Genomic DNA, 15,738 nt, shown 5'->3' with positions numbered 1-15,738 from the left:
TTTACAGAAATTGTTACTCTTAAACGCGTTTTTATTGTAGTATTTTTTTTTTTTTTTTGAAATTCTTGAAAACATAACGATCTTAAAACTTGTTAAAATTAAAATTTAAAACAGTCTTGATCGCAATCTTGTTAAAAATAAAATAATAAAAAGATATTTTCACAAGATTGCCATCAAGACTCTTTTAAATTTAAATTTTATTGTAGTGATGTCAGATCCGAAGGAAAGAAATGTGGATGCGTCTTGCGACCCTTAAGTGTAGAGGAGGTGGCTCCAAGAAGATGCAGAGAGTATCAAAATGACACATTTGATCCTGAAGAATCTGATTCAAATGAGAGAGATCAACTAATGGAAAGCGATCATGACACTGAAACTGAACAATCTGCAGATGAAAACGATAATAAGAACGCAGAGTCTAGCATTTCTTATTACCTTGGGATGGGCAGTAAAACAAAATGGTTTAAGTCTTTTCCTAAGAGAAACGGCCGGCCAGAGTGGCCGAGCGGTTCTAGGCGCTACAGTCTGGAACCGCGCGACCGCTACGGTCGCAGGTTCGAACCCTGCCTCGGGCATGGCTGTGTGTGATGTCCTTAGGTTAGTTAAGTTTAAGTAGTTCTAAGTTCTAGGGGACTGATGACCTCAGAAATTAAGTCCCATAGTGCTCAGAGACATTTGAACCATTTTTGTTAACTGCCTCTGAAATAAAGTACTGGAATATTATTTTTTTGGAAATTTGTGTTTTACTTCCATCCCTAACACAGAAAAAGCAACTAAACAACGTCTGATAATTATTTCAACGGGTAATTAAAAACAAATGAGCGACAGAAGTCCCCTACGCGCCTAAGCCCGTAACGAGACAGCACGCGCACAACTGCAGGGTTAAAAGGTTTTGTGAACTGCCGCATCTTGGGGTCAGAAAATCCTCCCGCGACCCAAGAGAGGAAAACGAGTGATGGTTTGGTGCGCGGCAGGACATGCTGTGACAGTCAAAGAAGACCGACACTGTACGATGATGAGGGAGTTTTTGTGGCCTCATCCGCATGGACGGTGCCTGCCACACTTCCCGGCAAACAATTCAGATCCACGAGTGGATCACGGAGCGCCTCATTTCGCGCAAAGCTGGTCATCAATGGTCACCGATGTCATGTGACTTAACTCCTTGCGACTTATTTCTTTAGGGTTGAGCGTTTGGCGTCATTGGCCGGGAGGCCCCTTGCCGCCTTGGTGTAGGTCTTCTTACATTCGACGCCACATTGGGTGACGAAATGATGATGAAGACAACACAACACCCAGTCCCTGAGCGGAGAAAATCCCTGACCCAGCCGGGAATCGAACCCGGGCCCGTAGGACGGCAATCCATCACGCTGACCACTCAGCTATCGGGGCGGACTTTCTCTGGGGTCATCTCATGTCAATGGTTTGTGACAATAAACCCCGAAACATCCGTGACTTGAAGAAGGAATTTCGACGACCTGTCAGCGAAATGGATGTGGAAACTTGTCGTGCAGTCACAGTGAATTTCATATTCTCGCATTCCAGTGCATTATAGGGGGTCATTTGACTCACATTTTTCACACATGAAATTTGAAGGTTAGATGAACATGATTACATATTTTGTTTGCGTTTCTTGTACAAATAAACTTCTTACTTTGCTCTATCAAAACCGGCGCTCTTTTGGAATCACCTTGTAAACACACACAAAATAAAGTATTGCAGGGCACTGTACATGCTTAATAAATATCAGAACGAAGCGTGTATGGCAAAAAACAAACTACAGTTGCAAAGGTTGAACTTACCTCCACAGATTTAAAGCAATTACGAGGGGACGCTGATGAAATTGACCAAAAATGTCAACTCTCTGTTTATTTTTTATTTGTTAGTACAGCTCATGGACAATAAGTTCCCAAAGTTTAAATGTTGAAATCGCATCCGAACTGCCTAAAAGTGTGACGCGTCTTCCCTGCCACGCCCACCTTTTGAAACAGCACTTCAATACCAGCTCAGCGAACAACGATTCTGTGCAATACTTTTAACCGAACGCGTGCCGGATACATCTTAGAAGGCAGTGATACATGCTCTTTGGTTTCACAGATCATCTTTGACTGTTCCGTATCTTACAAACAATAACAAACTAGCTCCATCGTTTATGGCGAGGCAATTCTTTTTTTGCCTTGTGATACTGACGGAGATTTATAAAAGTGTTCGATTCTTTCTTCATTCAGTTATGCCTCGATCACAAAGAGTGTATGAAAAACTGGATAAACTGCGTTTGAATAAATTAGCGGATGGAAGACGTGAGAGAGAGCGGCAAACCTGCAATGAAGCTACGTCCGAAGTAAGAACATCTGCTAAAAATGTGAACTGGTCTCCTAGCAGCTCCAAGCAAAAAATTGGTGAGGTGAATCGTGCATACTACAGTGATGAATCTGGGTACACTGGATTTAGATTAACTGACCTTAAATTACTGACTGCAGCAGTGAAATTTTCCTGTGTTTATAAGACGTGTGGTAGTGATAACATTCAGATTATAAATGATGGTAAGGAAGTAGGCTTGGCAGCCAATCTGCATAATGTGTGCAAAAAATACGAAGCTGATAGCTCAATCAAAACTTCTAAATGTAAAAACTGGTACTATGAAGCTAATATGAGCTTTACCTATGGATTTAGGTGCATTGGAGTTGGGATAGAAGGGGGAAATTTATTGTGTGGAATAATGATTCTTGCGAACAAACTCCACCGTCACTTTGTATAAAAATAAATGATTTAGGAGACAATCTCAGCAGCCGTCTTAGGTTGTTTGCAGATGACGCTGTCATACATCGCCTAGTAAAACCATCAGAAGATCAAAACGAAGTGAAAAACGTGTTGCCGGCTGGGGTGACCGAGCGGTTCTAGGCGCTTCAGTCTGGAACCACGCGGGTGCTACGGTCGCAGGTTCGAATCCTGCCTCGGGCATGGATGTGTGTGATGTCCTTAGGTTAGATAGGTTTAAGTAGTTCTAGGGGACTGATGACCTCAGATGTGAAGTCCCATAGTGCTCAGAGCCGTTTGAACAATTTTTTTTGAAAAACGTGTTGTAAAAGATATCTGTCTGGTGCGAAAATTGACCCTGAATAATGAAAAGTGTGAGGTCATCGACATGAGTGCTAACACGATAACTCTGTCAAATCTAAAGGCCGTAAATTCAACTAAATACCTAGGAATTACAATTACCAACAACTTAAATTGGAAAGCAGAGTAAATGTTGTGGGGAAGGCGAACCGAAGATTGCATTTCATTGGCACAACACTTTAAATGTAACAGATCTACGTGAAGCTTTTGGAAGATGATTTCGTCCCCATTACCCAAAGTGACCCTGATTACGACAATATGTGGTTCATGCAAGACGGACCCCAACCTATCCAAGCAGGAGAGAGTTTGATGTCCTGGAGGAGCATTCTGGGGACTGCATTCTGACTCTGGGGTACCCAGATGCCTCAATTGGCAGCTATATTCTCCGGATGTGAACACAAGCGACTCATTTTTGTGGGGCTGTATTAATGACAAGGTGTACAGCAAAAACACCTAAACCACTGCTAAGCTGAAAACAACCATTGAGGAGATGTTCCGACACTTCACCGGGTCATGCAGAATTTCGCTATTGGCCTGCGCCACACATCGCCAGTGACTGCGTCATAACGATCATGTCATAACTTAAATCTGAATATCTGTAGTGACATTTACATGTTGAATAAAGCATGAGCACGCCGCAGTTTGTAACTAATTTACTTTTTTCATATAGTTCAATAATTGTCATCCTGTATTATTCTACTCTGAATCCAGTACGATGTATTATTTGTTTATTACAGCTGCGAATGAGCATTTCGATCGCTGTCGAAGTGTTAGAATACCGTGTAACAAGTTACCAGTCTTTAATTAGCTTTCAAACAAAATGAGAACGTTCAGACACATCAACGAAGAATATTAATTGGAAATTCAACGTCTAAAGAACGAAATAAATCATATTAAATTAACTGTAATTGTGATCGCGAGACTAAATAAGAGGCAAAATTGGTTGTGGAGATAATGCCGGCAGATGTCGCTAGATCGCAGAACAAGCTACAGTTAGGGAATTAGATTGAATCATGATTAGCAACGCTTATTTATTTATTAGTAACTGTGTCGAGAAATATCCAGAAGTCTACAACATATTGCAGTACGACTTGCACGGTGATTTTAAGAATAACATTCATATCAATATTAATAATGCTATGACATAATAACGCTATGACACAATAACGATTCGCACACGACGGAGATACTACCACCAGAAATTCCTGGATTGTGCTGCTATCGAAAGCTCGACTAATACCAGATATTTTTCGAGCTGTGGCGTCAACTCCTCGAACAGCACGCGACGTGCTCAGAGAGAGAGAGAGAGAGAGAGAGAGAGAGAGAACACACGGCGAGGAGCCTCAGCCCGCTATCAGACGACAGACAGTCACTTGTTCGCGAGTGGGTCGGCCATTGCCGCCGGTGGCGCCGCTCTTGCGTGGCGGCCGGCACTGCGTGACAGATGACTGGCGCCGACCCACGTGGGCAGCCACGTGCACGTCCTTGGCGCTGCGGCCGGCATCTCAATGGCTTCCCGGCTCTGACGGACAGTCAAGTGTAACGAAGCACGGTTGGCCTTAGTCCAATGAATGCACAATTGTGTACCTGCAGCTCTACTCTAAAGTAGGGACGGCGACTGTCGCTGAAACGACTGGCTTCCTGTTATATCTTTTTTTACCATGCCGATTAAGCTTCACTATTAAAACCGCTCAAAATAACCGGTTTCTGAAACAACCATTTTCGGTTTTTTTATTCCACATTATTTTCTGTAATTAACGTAGAAATGGAACAAAGGCTGAAAAATTATGACTCTCTCTGTTTCGAGGTACTCAGAATAAAAATATTAAAATCAATAGGGAAATAAAAGAAAGCTTAGTCTGTCCACCGCTTGCTGCTTTTCTTCAAAAGTGAGAAGTAGCTGAATACTACAAAAAATCTCGAGTATTCTCCCACTGATCCCAATTTATTGAATCTCGGTTCCAAAATGATGTTGTAATAGGGGATCATACCACCATTTGGACATTGCGAATAGTCATCGGTAAAGTATGGAAACTGAACCAGAAAAAGCAATTACATCTGTTGTGGAATAATGTTTTCAGTTAACTGAAGAAAAGTAAAGATTTTTTTGTGTTCTGAGCTAAATATTTCCTATGACATGAAGATCAATGCTAAACTGGAGTAGTATGCAAATATAAACAAATATGGATAAAGGTCTTAAACATACACAGATTTATTTCATTGGCTTCAACATTTCTATCAGTTGTTTATTGTTCTAACGGAACCCTCTAAAATCCCCAATGTTTCTTGGTATACAGGACAAAAGTAAGCTGCACTCGGAAACGTATGCAATGGAGCATCGCATTCATAGGAGACAAGGCCTCTTTACGCAGCTGCCAGCTGCGCCTCCTCCACTGGCGATCGTGGTAATCAGCCGCGATCACAGAATAACAGACATCATTGGCAAACGTACTCCTACGGTCCGTCAGCGTAGAAAGTCACGTTTGCTGCAGAACGGGTAGTCTAACGGCAGGCGCCGGTGCCTATAACTTCGACGCCGTGTAGCGTCGCCGGATGACATTTCCGGACACGGCTTCCTATCCTCGATTTGTACCTAGAGACACCCTCACCACCCCTCGATGTTTTCGCAACATTTCTGGGGCACTCTATAGAACTACCAATCTCATATTTGTTTCACGTGGAATTCGTGGTGTTGCAATTTTACGGGGAGCAGTGTTTTCCAATGGCACCTATTCAACCATTTGTTGTTGTTGTTGCTGTGGTCTTCAGTCCTGAGACTGGTTTGATGCAGCTCTCCATGCTACCCTATCCTGTGCAAGCTTCTTCATCTCCCCGTACCTACTGCAGCCTACACCCTTCTGAATCTGCTTAGTGTATTCATCTCTTGGTCTCCCTCTACGATTTTTACCCTCCACGCTGCCCTCCAATACTACATTTGTGATCCCTTGATGCCTCAGAACATGTCCTACCAACCGATCCCTTCTTCTTGTCAAGTTGTGCCACAAACTCCTCTTCTCCCCAATCCTATTCAATACTTCCTCATTGGTTATGTGATCTACCCACCTAATCTTCAGCATTCTTCTGTAGCACCACATTTCGAAAGCTTCTATTCTCTTCTTGTCCAAACTATTTATCGTCCGTGTTTCACTTCTGTACACGGGTGCACTCCACACAAATACTTTCAGAAACGACTTCCTGACACTTAAATCTATACTCGATGTTAACAAATTTCTCTTCTTCAGAAACGCTTTCCTTGCCATAGCCAGTCTACATTTTATATCCTCTCTACTTCGACCATCATCAGTTATTTTGCTCCCGAAATAGCAAAACTCCTTAACTACTTTAAGCGTCTCATTTCCTAATCTAATTCCCTCAGCATCACCAGACTTAATTCGACAACATTCCATTATCCTCGTTTTGCTTTTGTTGATGTTCATCTTATATCCTCCTTTCAAGACACTGCCCATTCCGTTCAACCATTTTTTTTTTTTTAGATCCCTGAATATGTCCAACAGATCTCGGCGAAAATAATATGGTCAAAATACACAATAAAAGTTCAGATGCAAAACATCGGTAGCAGTTACTCTGATTTATGAGATCTTATCTATATATCTCATCTAGAAGATAAACAACACTGACGCAGTGAAGCTGTACATGGCTTTGGGTGCTTGAGATAGCAGGAAGGACGCAGCAAGTTATCTCTGATGGGAAGTCACTGACGTATGCAGAAGCAGCTTCGGCCGTGTGCCAGGAAAGTTGGGACATTTCCTGTTCATGTTCTACACTGACGGCATTCGGGATAATGTTTGTGTTATTCTCAGACTTTCCGCATAAGATGCAGTTATCTGTATTGAAGTACTGTCGGAATAAAAGGTGCAGAAATATTGAATCGGACCTCGATAAGATTCCAAAAGCTTACAATTTATTAACTTGTTTCAAATGTACAATTTTGCACTTCACCATACGAAAAACTGCAAACGTTAACAGCACTCAGGGATTAGGCCTTAGGGCTGTTCCGATTGTTCGATTGATGCCTACAAGGTAGTGAGAGGAGCGATCCATGATCGAAGGGCGTGCGATCAGCATAGCATGAAGCGACAGCCTGTCGCCGTTACTGCCAGCAAATGAATCCTGCCGCTGGTGCTTTATTCGAGCACACCCTCATTTGGCCTCGCAAGACTGGGTTGATGCCGTTTGAAATCTCCGTATCTCAGAAAAAAAAAATCCAAAGACGTACCTGGAATCGAACGCACGTGCTTCCGCACCTAAGCAGCGTCGCTGTCTGTTCGGCTACGGAGACAGCCACGGTCAAACCTAATATCATTAAAATATGCTTTCTACAAGTAAAACTAAAGAAAAAAGTTCACATAAACATACGTCCGCAAATGTTTGGTTACGGAGTTGCGCCTAATAAAAGATTTTGCCTCAAATTGAGCAACGTCGCTAATATGAAGCCATCGCAAAACTGCCCGAGGTTAAAGTAACGCACGATTTCTATTTATTTTGTTGTTATTGGTCTGCTGAATCTAATAAAACAGGTCCCAGCCGTGAATCTGCAGCAGTTTTCCAGAATATCCAGAGAAGCAAAGACGTAATTTCGAAAAATTTGTAATTTATTAACTGCTTGCCCCAATTTGCCTTTTTTTTTTTTTTTTAAATTCCAGACAATTGCACAAAGTTTTCAACAGAAGTTGTAGAGAATATAATTTTGGATAAATGATGGTAATAACGTTAAGTGAAACTGTATCAATGTGTCAAATAATCTGCTTTTATTGTCAGATAATCTGCCTCCATTAATACCGTAGCACGCGTGAATCCATGTTAAACCGGAAAAAAACAAAGCTCAGTGTTCAAATGGTTCAAATGGCTCTGAGCACTACGGGACTTAACAGCTGTGGTCATCAGTCCCCTAGAACATAGAACTACTTAAACCTAACTAACCTAAGGACATCACCCACATCCATGCCCGAGGCAGGATTCGAACCTGCGACCGTAGCAGTCGCGCGGTTCCGGACTGCGCGCCTAGAACCGCGAGACCACCGCGGCCGGCAAGCTCAGTGTTAAGGAAGCTGCATAGTGTATATACAATTTCATAATAAATGTACAAAAATGTCACCATGGAGTTCAATGTATTTAGCTGCACGTGTGTGAACAGATTTTGTTGCTCGTTTCAGTTTCACAGGGTTTTTCTTAATTTGCGCTATTGCATTGATGATGCGAGCAAGTAATTCCTCTCGTGTATCGACTGTGTGCTCATAAACTATGTCTTTCATCCATCCCCATACGCAAAAATCCGTTGGTGTTAAACCGGGCGATCTGGGGGGCCACAGACGTCTAGCACCACGACCAATCCATTTCTGGGGCTTGCCAACAGTGACATAAACGTTTCTACATTCTTAACGGAAAGTCTGGAGCAGAAGCCCGCACGCCAAAAAGGTGGATGTAAAACCAAATGCCACTCTGAGAACCGTCACCGGCACTCTCAGGCCAACCCCCGTCGAGTGGATTCCGGTGTTGGCAAACATCGCTCCTGCTTCCACACGTAGAGAGAAAGCAATCCAGGACATAGTAGAAAAAACTGAAGCAAACCCAAGGCTACCCATACATGCCAACATCGGGGACCCAACGAGTAAGTCCAGGAAACCTACCGTCTGGAGCAGAACATTGGGCACAGAGGGTCTCGATGCTGAATGGAAGAATGCATGGCAGGGTCTGAGAAGAGGCGTCGTGGAAAACCATCACCTAATCCACGACCCAACCAATAGGGTTGGAGGCTTCAATCTCAACAGGAAACACTGGTCGGCTCTAAATACATTTCGCACGGGAGTTGGACGATGAAGACAGCAGACAACCAAATGGGGCTATACAGACGATTCGTGTTAGGACTGTGGCGAGGTACAAACAATGGACCATTTTCTGGTTTGTAACATTCATGGTTTCAGAGACGACTCTCTGATGTCGCTCCACAAGTTGACGGACAATGCCAGAAAATGGCTCCATAATCTTAATGTCACTGTGTAATTAATTGTCTTCAATTTATGCGATTTTTGTTCCATTTAATGCAAAAATGTAGCCTCCCTGACATAACTTAATGTAATAACCGATATAATTTGTTTCCACATTGTAAGTTCCAAACGTTTATTGTGATTTATATTAATCTCATCTGTTCTTTGTAAAATGTATCTGGCAGATCGAACGAGAAAAGATGGAAATCATGCTCTACTTCAACCTCGGACAGTTTAGCGATGGCTTCATATTAGGGAAGTTGCTAAATTTCAGGCAAAATATTTTATTAGCCGTAACTCCGCAACTAAACATTTGCGGACCTATGTTTATATGAACTTTTTTCTTTACTTGTAACACTTGTGTCACCACTCCCACAATATCGCTTATGTGCGTGCGACCCAACGAAATAGGACTAACAAGAATAATGAACTTATGCAGAGATTAGGGGCACCAATGGTTACTGCTTTGTCTGTCGCGTGGGACCGTGCCACGCAGATGCTGAAAAACCTGATCGGACGGATAAATTATAGAGTGAAACTTACTTGCAAAATTTCAAGAACCAGAATCATGGGTCAATATAGAGATATTCCTCCACCGACTACGTACTGTTACAGCAGGAACTGCGAAGGGAACATCTAATTATAGCGCACGCAGAGGCGTTTAAGCGGTGTCTTCCGCTCCATACGGGAAGAAGCCCTAAATAACTGGTACAGTGCGAAGTGCTCTCTACCAAGCTCACACAGCGGTTTGCTGGGTGTGTATTCGGTTGGTGCCAAGTTAGTAGCGTTTTTTCATAAGGAACACGACAGATGCACGTAAGAGAGACTTTCGTAGTCAATAATACGGGGGTTCAAAAAGTCTCTCCGCAGTGCCGTATATCTGTTAGCCGTGCGTGCCGTATGCCGCAGTGAATATACCGAAATGAATCTCATTGAAATACAAGTTACTAACTTAGTGAATATTCATTTTATTTACAAATTTTCATATTAAATGTTGAAAGTGTCCCCCCTGTTGTTGAATACACAATTCATTTTCTCTAATCATGTTTCCAAACACAAGCTGTAACATTTCTTCTGTAACGTAAGTAGTGAAAGTGGACATTGCAGTTTTCAATTCATCGATGGATTTTTGACTGTTTATATAGGCAGTTGCTCGGTGCACCCTAGAAGAAAAAAATCAGGTGGCGTTAGGTCAGGCGATCGTGGAGGCCAAAGTCCCTGTGAAATTATGCGGTCACCAAAAACATCAGCAAGCAGTGACACTGAAACGCGAGCAGTATGCGGGATTGCACCATCTTGTTGAAAATAACCGATCAGTATTTCACTTAACACAAATTCTACTATGAATGGGTACATAATATCACTGCAGTATCGTTGTGCGTTTATTGTTTCGTGCAAAAATAGGGGACCCACAATCCGACGTCCAAAATTGCAATCCAAACTCCTATTTTCACAGAATGAAGTGGCTCCTCATGAATACACAATGGATTTGCAGTTCTCCACATACGAGAATTTTGCGAGTTCATGTAGACGGATAAGTGAAAACACGCCTCATCAGTGAAAAACGTTTCATTAAGAATATCCCTTCCATTTTGTTGAACGAAATTTTTGAACCCTTGACAATAATGCAGTCTCTTGCCACGGTCAGTATTTTTCAGTCCTTGCACGACTGTCACTTTGTATGGGAAAACTGCTAATTTTTTTTCCTTACAGCTGTGTGGGCCGTTCCGACACTAATATCGATTTCCTGGGCGAGTATCCTTACTGATCTGTTCGGACTCGTGGACATTTTATCGGAAATATCGAGTAGTTTATCCTCAAACAAAACGCTAGGCCGACCACTTCTCGGTGCACCTGTCACTGAACCCGCACTTCGAAATTTGTTAGTCAAATCTCGTACAGTGTCGCGATGTGGGAGTGTTGTCTCCGAGAAAACTGAATTGAATGTTTGACGAACTAAAACTGTGTTATTTACCGCCAGCTTGGAACACTTGTTCGACTAAAAACACACGTTCTTCAATGGTTAGCATATTAAAAGTGGCAAAAACGAAACAAACGAACAAAGGAACTAAACTCAAACGTTGACACCAACACGTAACGACACACACCAACGATACTACTGACGCTGGCTGAGATAAACGAAACAGTGGAATGTGGGGAGTGTCCATTTGAAGGGAAGTAACCCAGGCAGGCGAACAATCATACGGCACGCGCCTGTAATGATCACACGACACTGCGGAGAGACTTTTGGGACACCCAGTATATTCTCATTCACTATTTACAACAAACTGCCAATGCTGGGGTAACTCTTCGATTCAGGGACTGCAGAAATCGTGTGGTTTTGAGGCGAAGAACTTGTCAAGCCATGGTTCGGAGCGCACTTCCATCCGGAAAGGAAGTTCCTTGCAGGTCGTTCGACAGAGGGCGGAGAAAGTTAAATCTGAGTGCGCAAGATCAGGTGAGTAAAGTGGCTGTCGAATGACTTCCCAAGCCAACTCCTGCATATCTTTTTTGTTAGTCTAGCAGAGTGCAAGCGAGCGTTATCGTGGAGTAGCTTCACTCCACACAGTCATCTTGATCTTTTCTCACCACTAGTAACGATACAAGAGAGACAAACAGATATGGCCACCCGCTGATTTCTGTGATTTTGGCTTGGAGCATGCGGCACCCATACACCTTCCCCACTGCAGGCAAATTTCGCACGATGGTGGAATGATCACAGTTGATGACGTTTGATAGTTCACTAGTACACTAACGTGGCCCATTGTGGATTAATGCGTTTAAACGATCTTCGTCAAAGGCCGAAGCTCTTCTTGAATATGGAGAGTCAGTAATGACGAAACCGTCCTCCATAAAACGAGAAAACCATTTTCTTGTCGTGATCTGTCCAGTGGCATTATCCCCATACTGGCGCAAATGTTTCTGGCAGCCTGCGCTGCTTTCACCCATCTGCTGAACTCAAATAGAAAAATTTGTCGGAAAGGTTCAAGATTTCTCCAACTGGCTCTCCGTTTTCTAGCGTTCACAGCTCCAATCACTAACGACAAGATGTAAACTCAAACAGCAATAGTGAACTACGAATGTCCGGAACAGCGCTGCTGCTACGGTCGCAGGTTCGAATCCTGCCTAGGGCATGGATGTGTATGATGTCCTTAGGTTAGTTAGGTTTAAGTAGTTCTAAGTCTACGGGACTGATGACCTTCTCAGATGTTAAGTCCCATGGCGCTTAGAGCCATTTGAATCATTTTTGAACTACAAATGAAAAATGTAAATCAATAAATAAATCCATACTACGTGAAGAGTTTGATAGAGCACTGAAAGACCTAAGTCGAAACAAGGCCCCGGGAGTAGACAACATTCCATTAGAACTACTGACAGCCTTGGCAGAGCCAGTCCTGACAAAACTCTACCATCTGGTGAGCAAGATGTGTGAGACAGGCGAAATACCCTCAGACTTCAAGAAGAATATAATAATTCCAATCCCAAAGAAAGCAGGCGTTGACAGAACTGTGACTTCAATAAGCCACCGCTGCAAAATACTAACGCGAATTCTTTACAGACGAATGGAGCAACTGGTACAAGCCGACCTCGGGGAAGATCAGTTTGGATTCCGTAGAAATGTTCGAACACGTGAGGCAATACTGACCCTACGACTTAGCTTAGAGAATAGATTAAGGAAAGGCAAAATACATTTCTAGCTTTTCTAGACTTGGACAAAGCTTTTGACAATGTTGATTGGAATACTTCTTTCAAATTCTCAAGGTGGCAGGGGTAAAATACAGAGAGCGAAAGGCTATTTACAATTTGTACAGAAACCAGATGGCAGTTATAAGAGTCGAGGGGCATGAAAGGGAAGCAGTGGTTGGGAAGGGAGTGAGACAGGGTTGTAGCCTATCCCCGATGTTATTCAATGTGTATATTGAGCAAGCAATAAAGCAAACAAAAGAAGAATTCGGAGTAGGAATTAAAATTTATGGAGAAGAAATAAAAACTTTGAGGTTCGCCGATGACATTGTAATTCTGTCAGAGACACCAAAGGACTTGGAAGAGCAGTTGAACGGAATGGACAGTGTCTTGAAAGGAGGATATAAGATGAACATCAACAAAAGCAAAACGAGGATAATGGAATGTAGTCGAGTTAACTCGGTGATGCTGCGGGAATTAGATTGGGAAATGAGACGCTTAAATGTTCAAATGATGATGGTCGAAGTAGAGAGGATATAAAATGTAGACTGGCAATGGCAAGGAAAGCGTTTCTGAAGAAGAGAAATTTGTTAACATCGAGTATAGATTTAAGTGTCAGGCAGTTGTTTCTGAAAGTATTTGTATGGAAGTATTTGTATTGAAGTGAAACATGGACGTTAACTAGTTTGGACAAGAAGAGAATAGAAGCTTTCGAAATGTGGTGCTACAGAAGAATGCTGAAGATTTGACGGGTAAATCACATAACTAATGAGGAAGTTTCGAATAGGATTGGGGAGAAGAGGTGTTTGTGGCACAACTTGACTAGAAGAAGGCATTGGTTGGTAGGACATGTTCTGAGGCATCAAGGGATCACCAATTTAGTATTGGAGGGCAGCGTGGAGGGTAAAAATCGTAGAGGGAGACCAAGAGATGAATGCACTAAGCAGATTCAGAAGGATGTAGGTACTGGGAGATGAAGAAGCTTGCACAGGATAGAGTAGCATAGAGAGCTGCATCAAACCAGTCTCTGGACTGAAGACCACAACAGCAACAACAAATCTATAGTAACCATAATGGCAACATGGAACACAAGAACGCCACGAACTTTTGCACCAGCCTAACGGATGCCTGGACCCGGTGTAAGGCGCGCCACTTGACGCCGGGGTGAAGACGTCTGCCAGGGCCGCGACTGGTGGGGGGAGCGTGTGAAGCGCGCTCGGCCACTCACCGATCTGCTGGTGCTGGTGCTGGAACATGATGACGTCCGGCTGGAGGGCCTCCTCGCTGCCCATCATGGCGGCGCTCCGGCGCTGCGCTGCGGTGCGTCGTGTCTCGCGGCCAGAGGCTGCCAGTCTTCCGCGCTCCTCTGGCTGTCCCGCCTCTACTGTGCTGCTGCTGCTGCTGCTGCTGCTGCTCTGCTGGGTTCCTGCGGTGTCTCTGGCGCTGGGGCCGGCTCTCAGAGGTGGTGCTTAGCGGCTCCCGCCATGGGCCACGCTGGCCTCCGCTCCGCGCCTATTCCATGAGTCCCGTCTAGCACCCACCATCAATCACCATCGTGGTACGCGCAGCTGCTGTACACACCGCAGAGTCCGCACCATCACCGCACAACCGCTCCAGAACCGCCAAATTAGCCATACACGCACAACCGCACTCTCTCTAACGCCTATTCCTCCTTCGGAAAATTTAGAAAATTATCCTCCACTCTCTTCACTTTGATGCTCCTGCTGTTAGATGTACCGAACTGCCCAGAGATCCACAGGTCAACTTCGCGACGCAATAAACGTAATATCCTCGGTCGTCGTGTAAAGAGATTAGCTTCGGCGCAGTATTCTCCGTTCTCACCTCGGCGCCAGATACAAATTCTCTTTTCACTCTGACACTGTCGTTGAGCGGAAACTGCACAGAAGGGAAGCTGTTGGTGCTGGTACGGCAACTGCAAACGAAATTGTGACTCAAGTCGGTTTTTCGTTATTGTTGACAGAAACAAAACAAAAGTGGTGTTAGTAAAACCCAGCCTTGTGCGTGCGTATTGTACGGCCGCGAGTTGAACTGACTGAAGCTTCAGAAGAGCGACTCTCTGTTCAAAATTGACTAGATACAGATACTCGTATGCGTTGCGTTGAGAAAGAGCTTACATTGCTACACGCCCTGAAGAAAATTCAGCATGCCAATCATGCGGGTGGGGACCAAAGTTCCGCAACATGCCGAGCAGTATATAATGCATTAACGTCTGGTTCCCATTCCCACCAACTTAAGGATGAGGTCTCATAGTTCACTAAATTTCAACACTCTTCTAATATCTGAATCACTATCGGCGACGATGCTGGAGGGCTGCTCCGATATCAGCATACATGGTGGTCCATTGATCGTGACCCGTCCAAATATCTCACGAAATAAGCATCAAACGAAAAAACTACAAAGAACGAAACTTGTCTACCTTTAACAGGGGAAACCAGATGGCGCTACAGTTAGCCCGCTAGATGGCGCTGCCATAGGTCAAACGGATATCAACTGCGTTTTTTTTAATACTAACCCCCATTTTTATTACATAATCGTGTAGTACGTATAGAAGTATGAATGTTTTAGTTGGACCACTTTTTTCGCTTTGTGATAGATGGTGCTGTAATAGTCACAAACGTAGAAGTACGTGGTATCACGTAACATTCAGCCAGTGCGGACGGTATTTGCTTCGTGATACATTACCCGTGTTAAAATGCACCGTTTACAAATTTCGAAAAAGGTCGATATCGTGTTGATGTATGGCTATTGTGATCAAAATGCCCAACGGGCGTGTGGTATGTATGCTGCTCGGTATCCTGGGCGACATCATCCAAGTGTCCGGACCGTTCGCCGGATAGTTACGTTATTTAAGGAAACAGTAAGTGTTCAGCCACATGTGAAACGTCAACCACGACCTGCAACAAATGATGATGCCCAA

At 43.6% G+C, this 15,738-nt stretch overlaps 1 protein-coding gene across 10 annotated transcripts in view; it reads right to left on the bottom strand.

The window, feature by feature from the left end:
• The window catches only part of LOC124720406 (eukaryotic translation initiation factor 4 gamma 1-like), a 662,434-nt gene that overhangs the window by 430,310 nt on the left and 216,386 nt on the right, over positions 1-15,738 (bottom strand). The window contains exon 2 of one of the 10 annotated variants that reach the window (XM_047245752.1): positions 14,029-14,733. The exons of the other annotated variants lie outside the window; for them this stretch is intronic. Within the exon in view, the coding sequence (XP_047101708.1) occupies positions 14,029-14,095 (67 nt within the window). The 5' untranslated portion in view covers positions 14,096-14,733. The remainder of the gene's footprint in view (positions 1-14,028; positions 14,734-15,738) is intronic. 10 annotated transcript variants of the gene reach the window in all.

The sequence above is a fragment of the Schistocerca piceifrons genome, chromosome 11 (genome assembly GCF_021461385.2).
Source record: "Schistocerca piceifrons isolate TAMUIC-IGC-003096 chromosome 11, iqSchPice1.1, whole genome shotgun sequence".
Taxonomy (NCBI): domain Eukaryota; kingdom Metazoa; phylum Arthropoda; class Insecta; order Orthoptera; family Acrididae; genus Schistocerca; species Schistocerca piceifrons.
The sequence above is the reverse complement of the archived record's forward strand: the minus strand, read 5'-3'. Positions and strand labels throughout refer to the sequence as shown.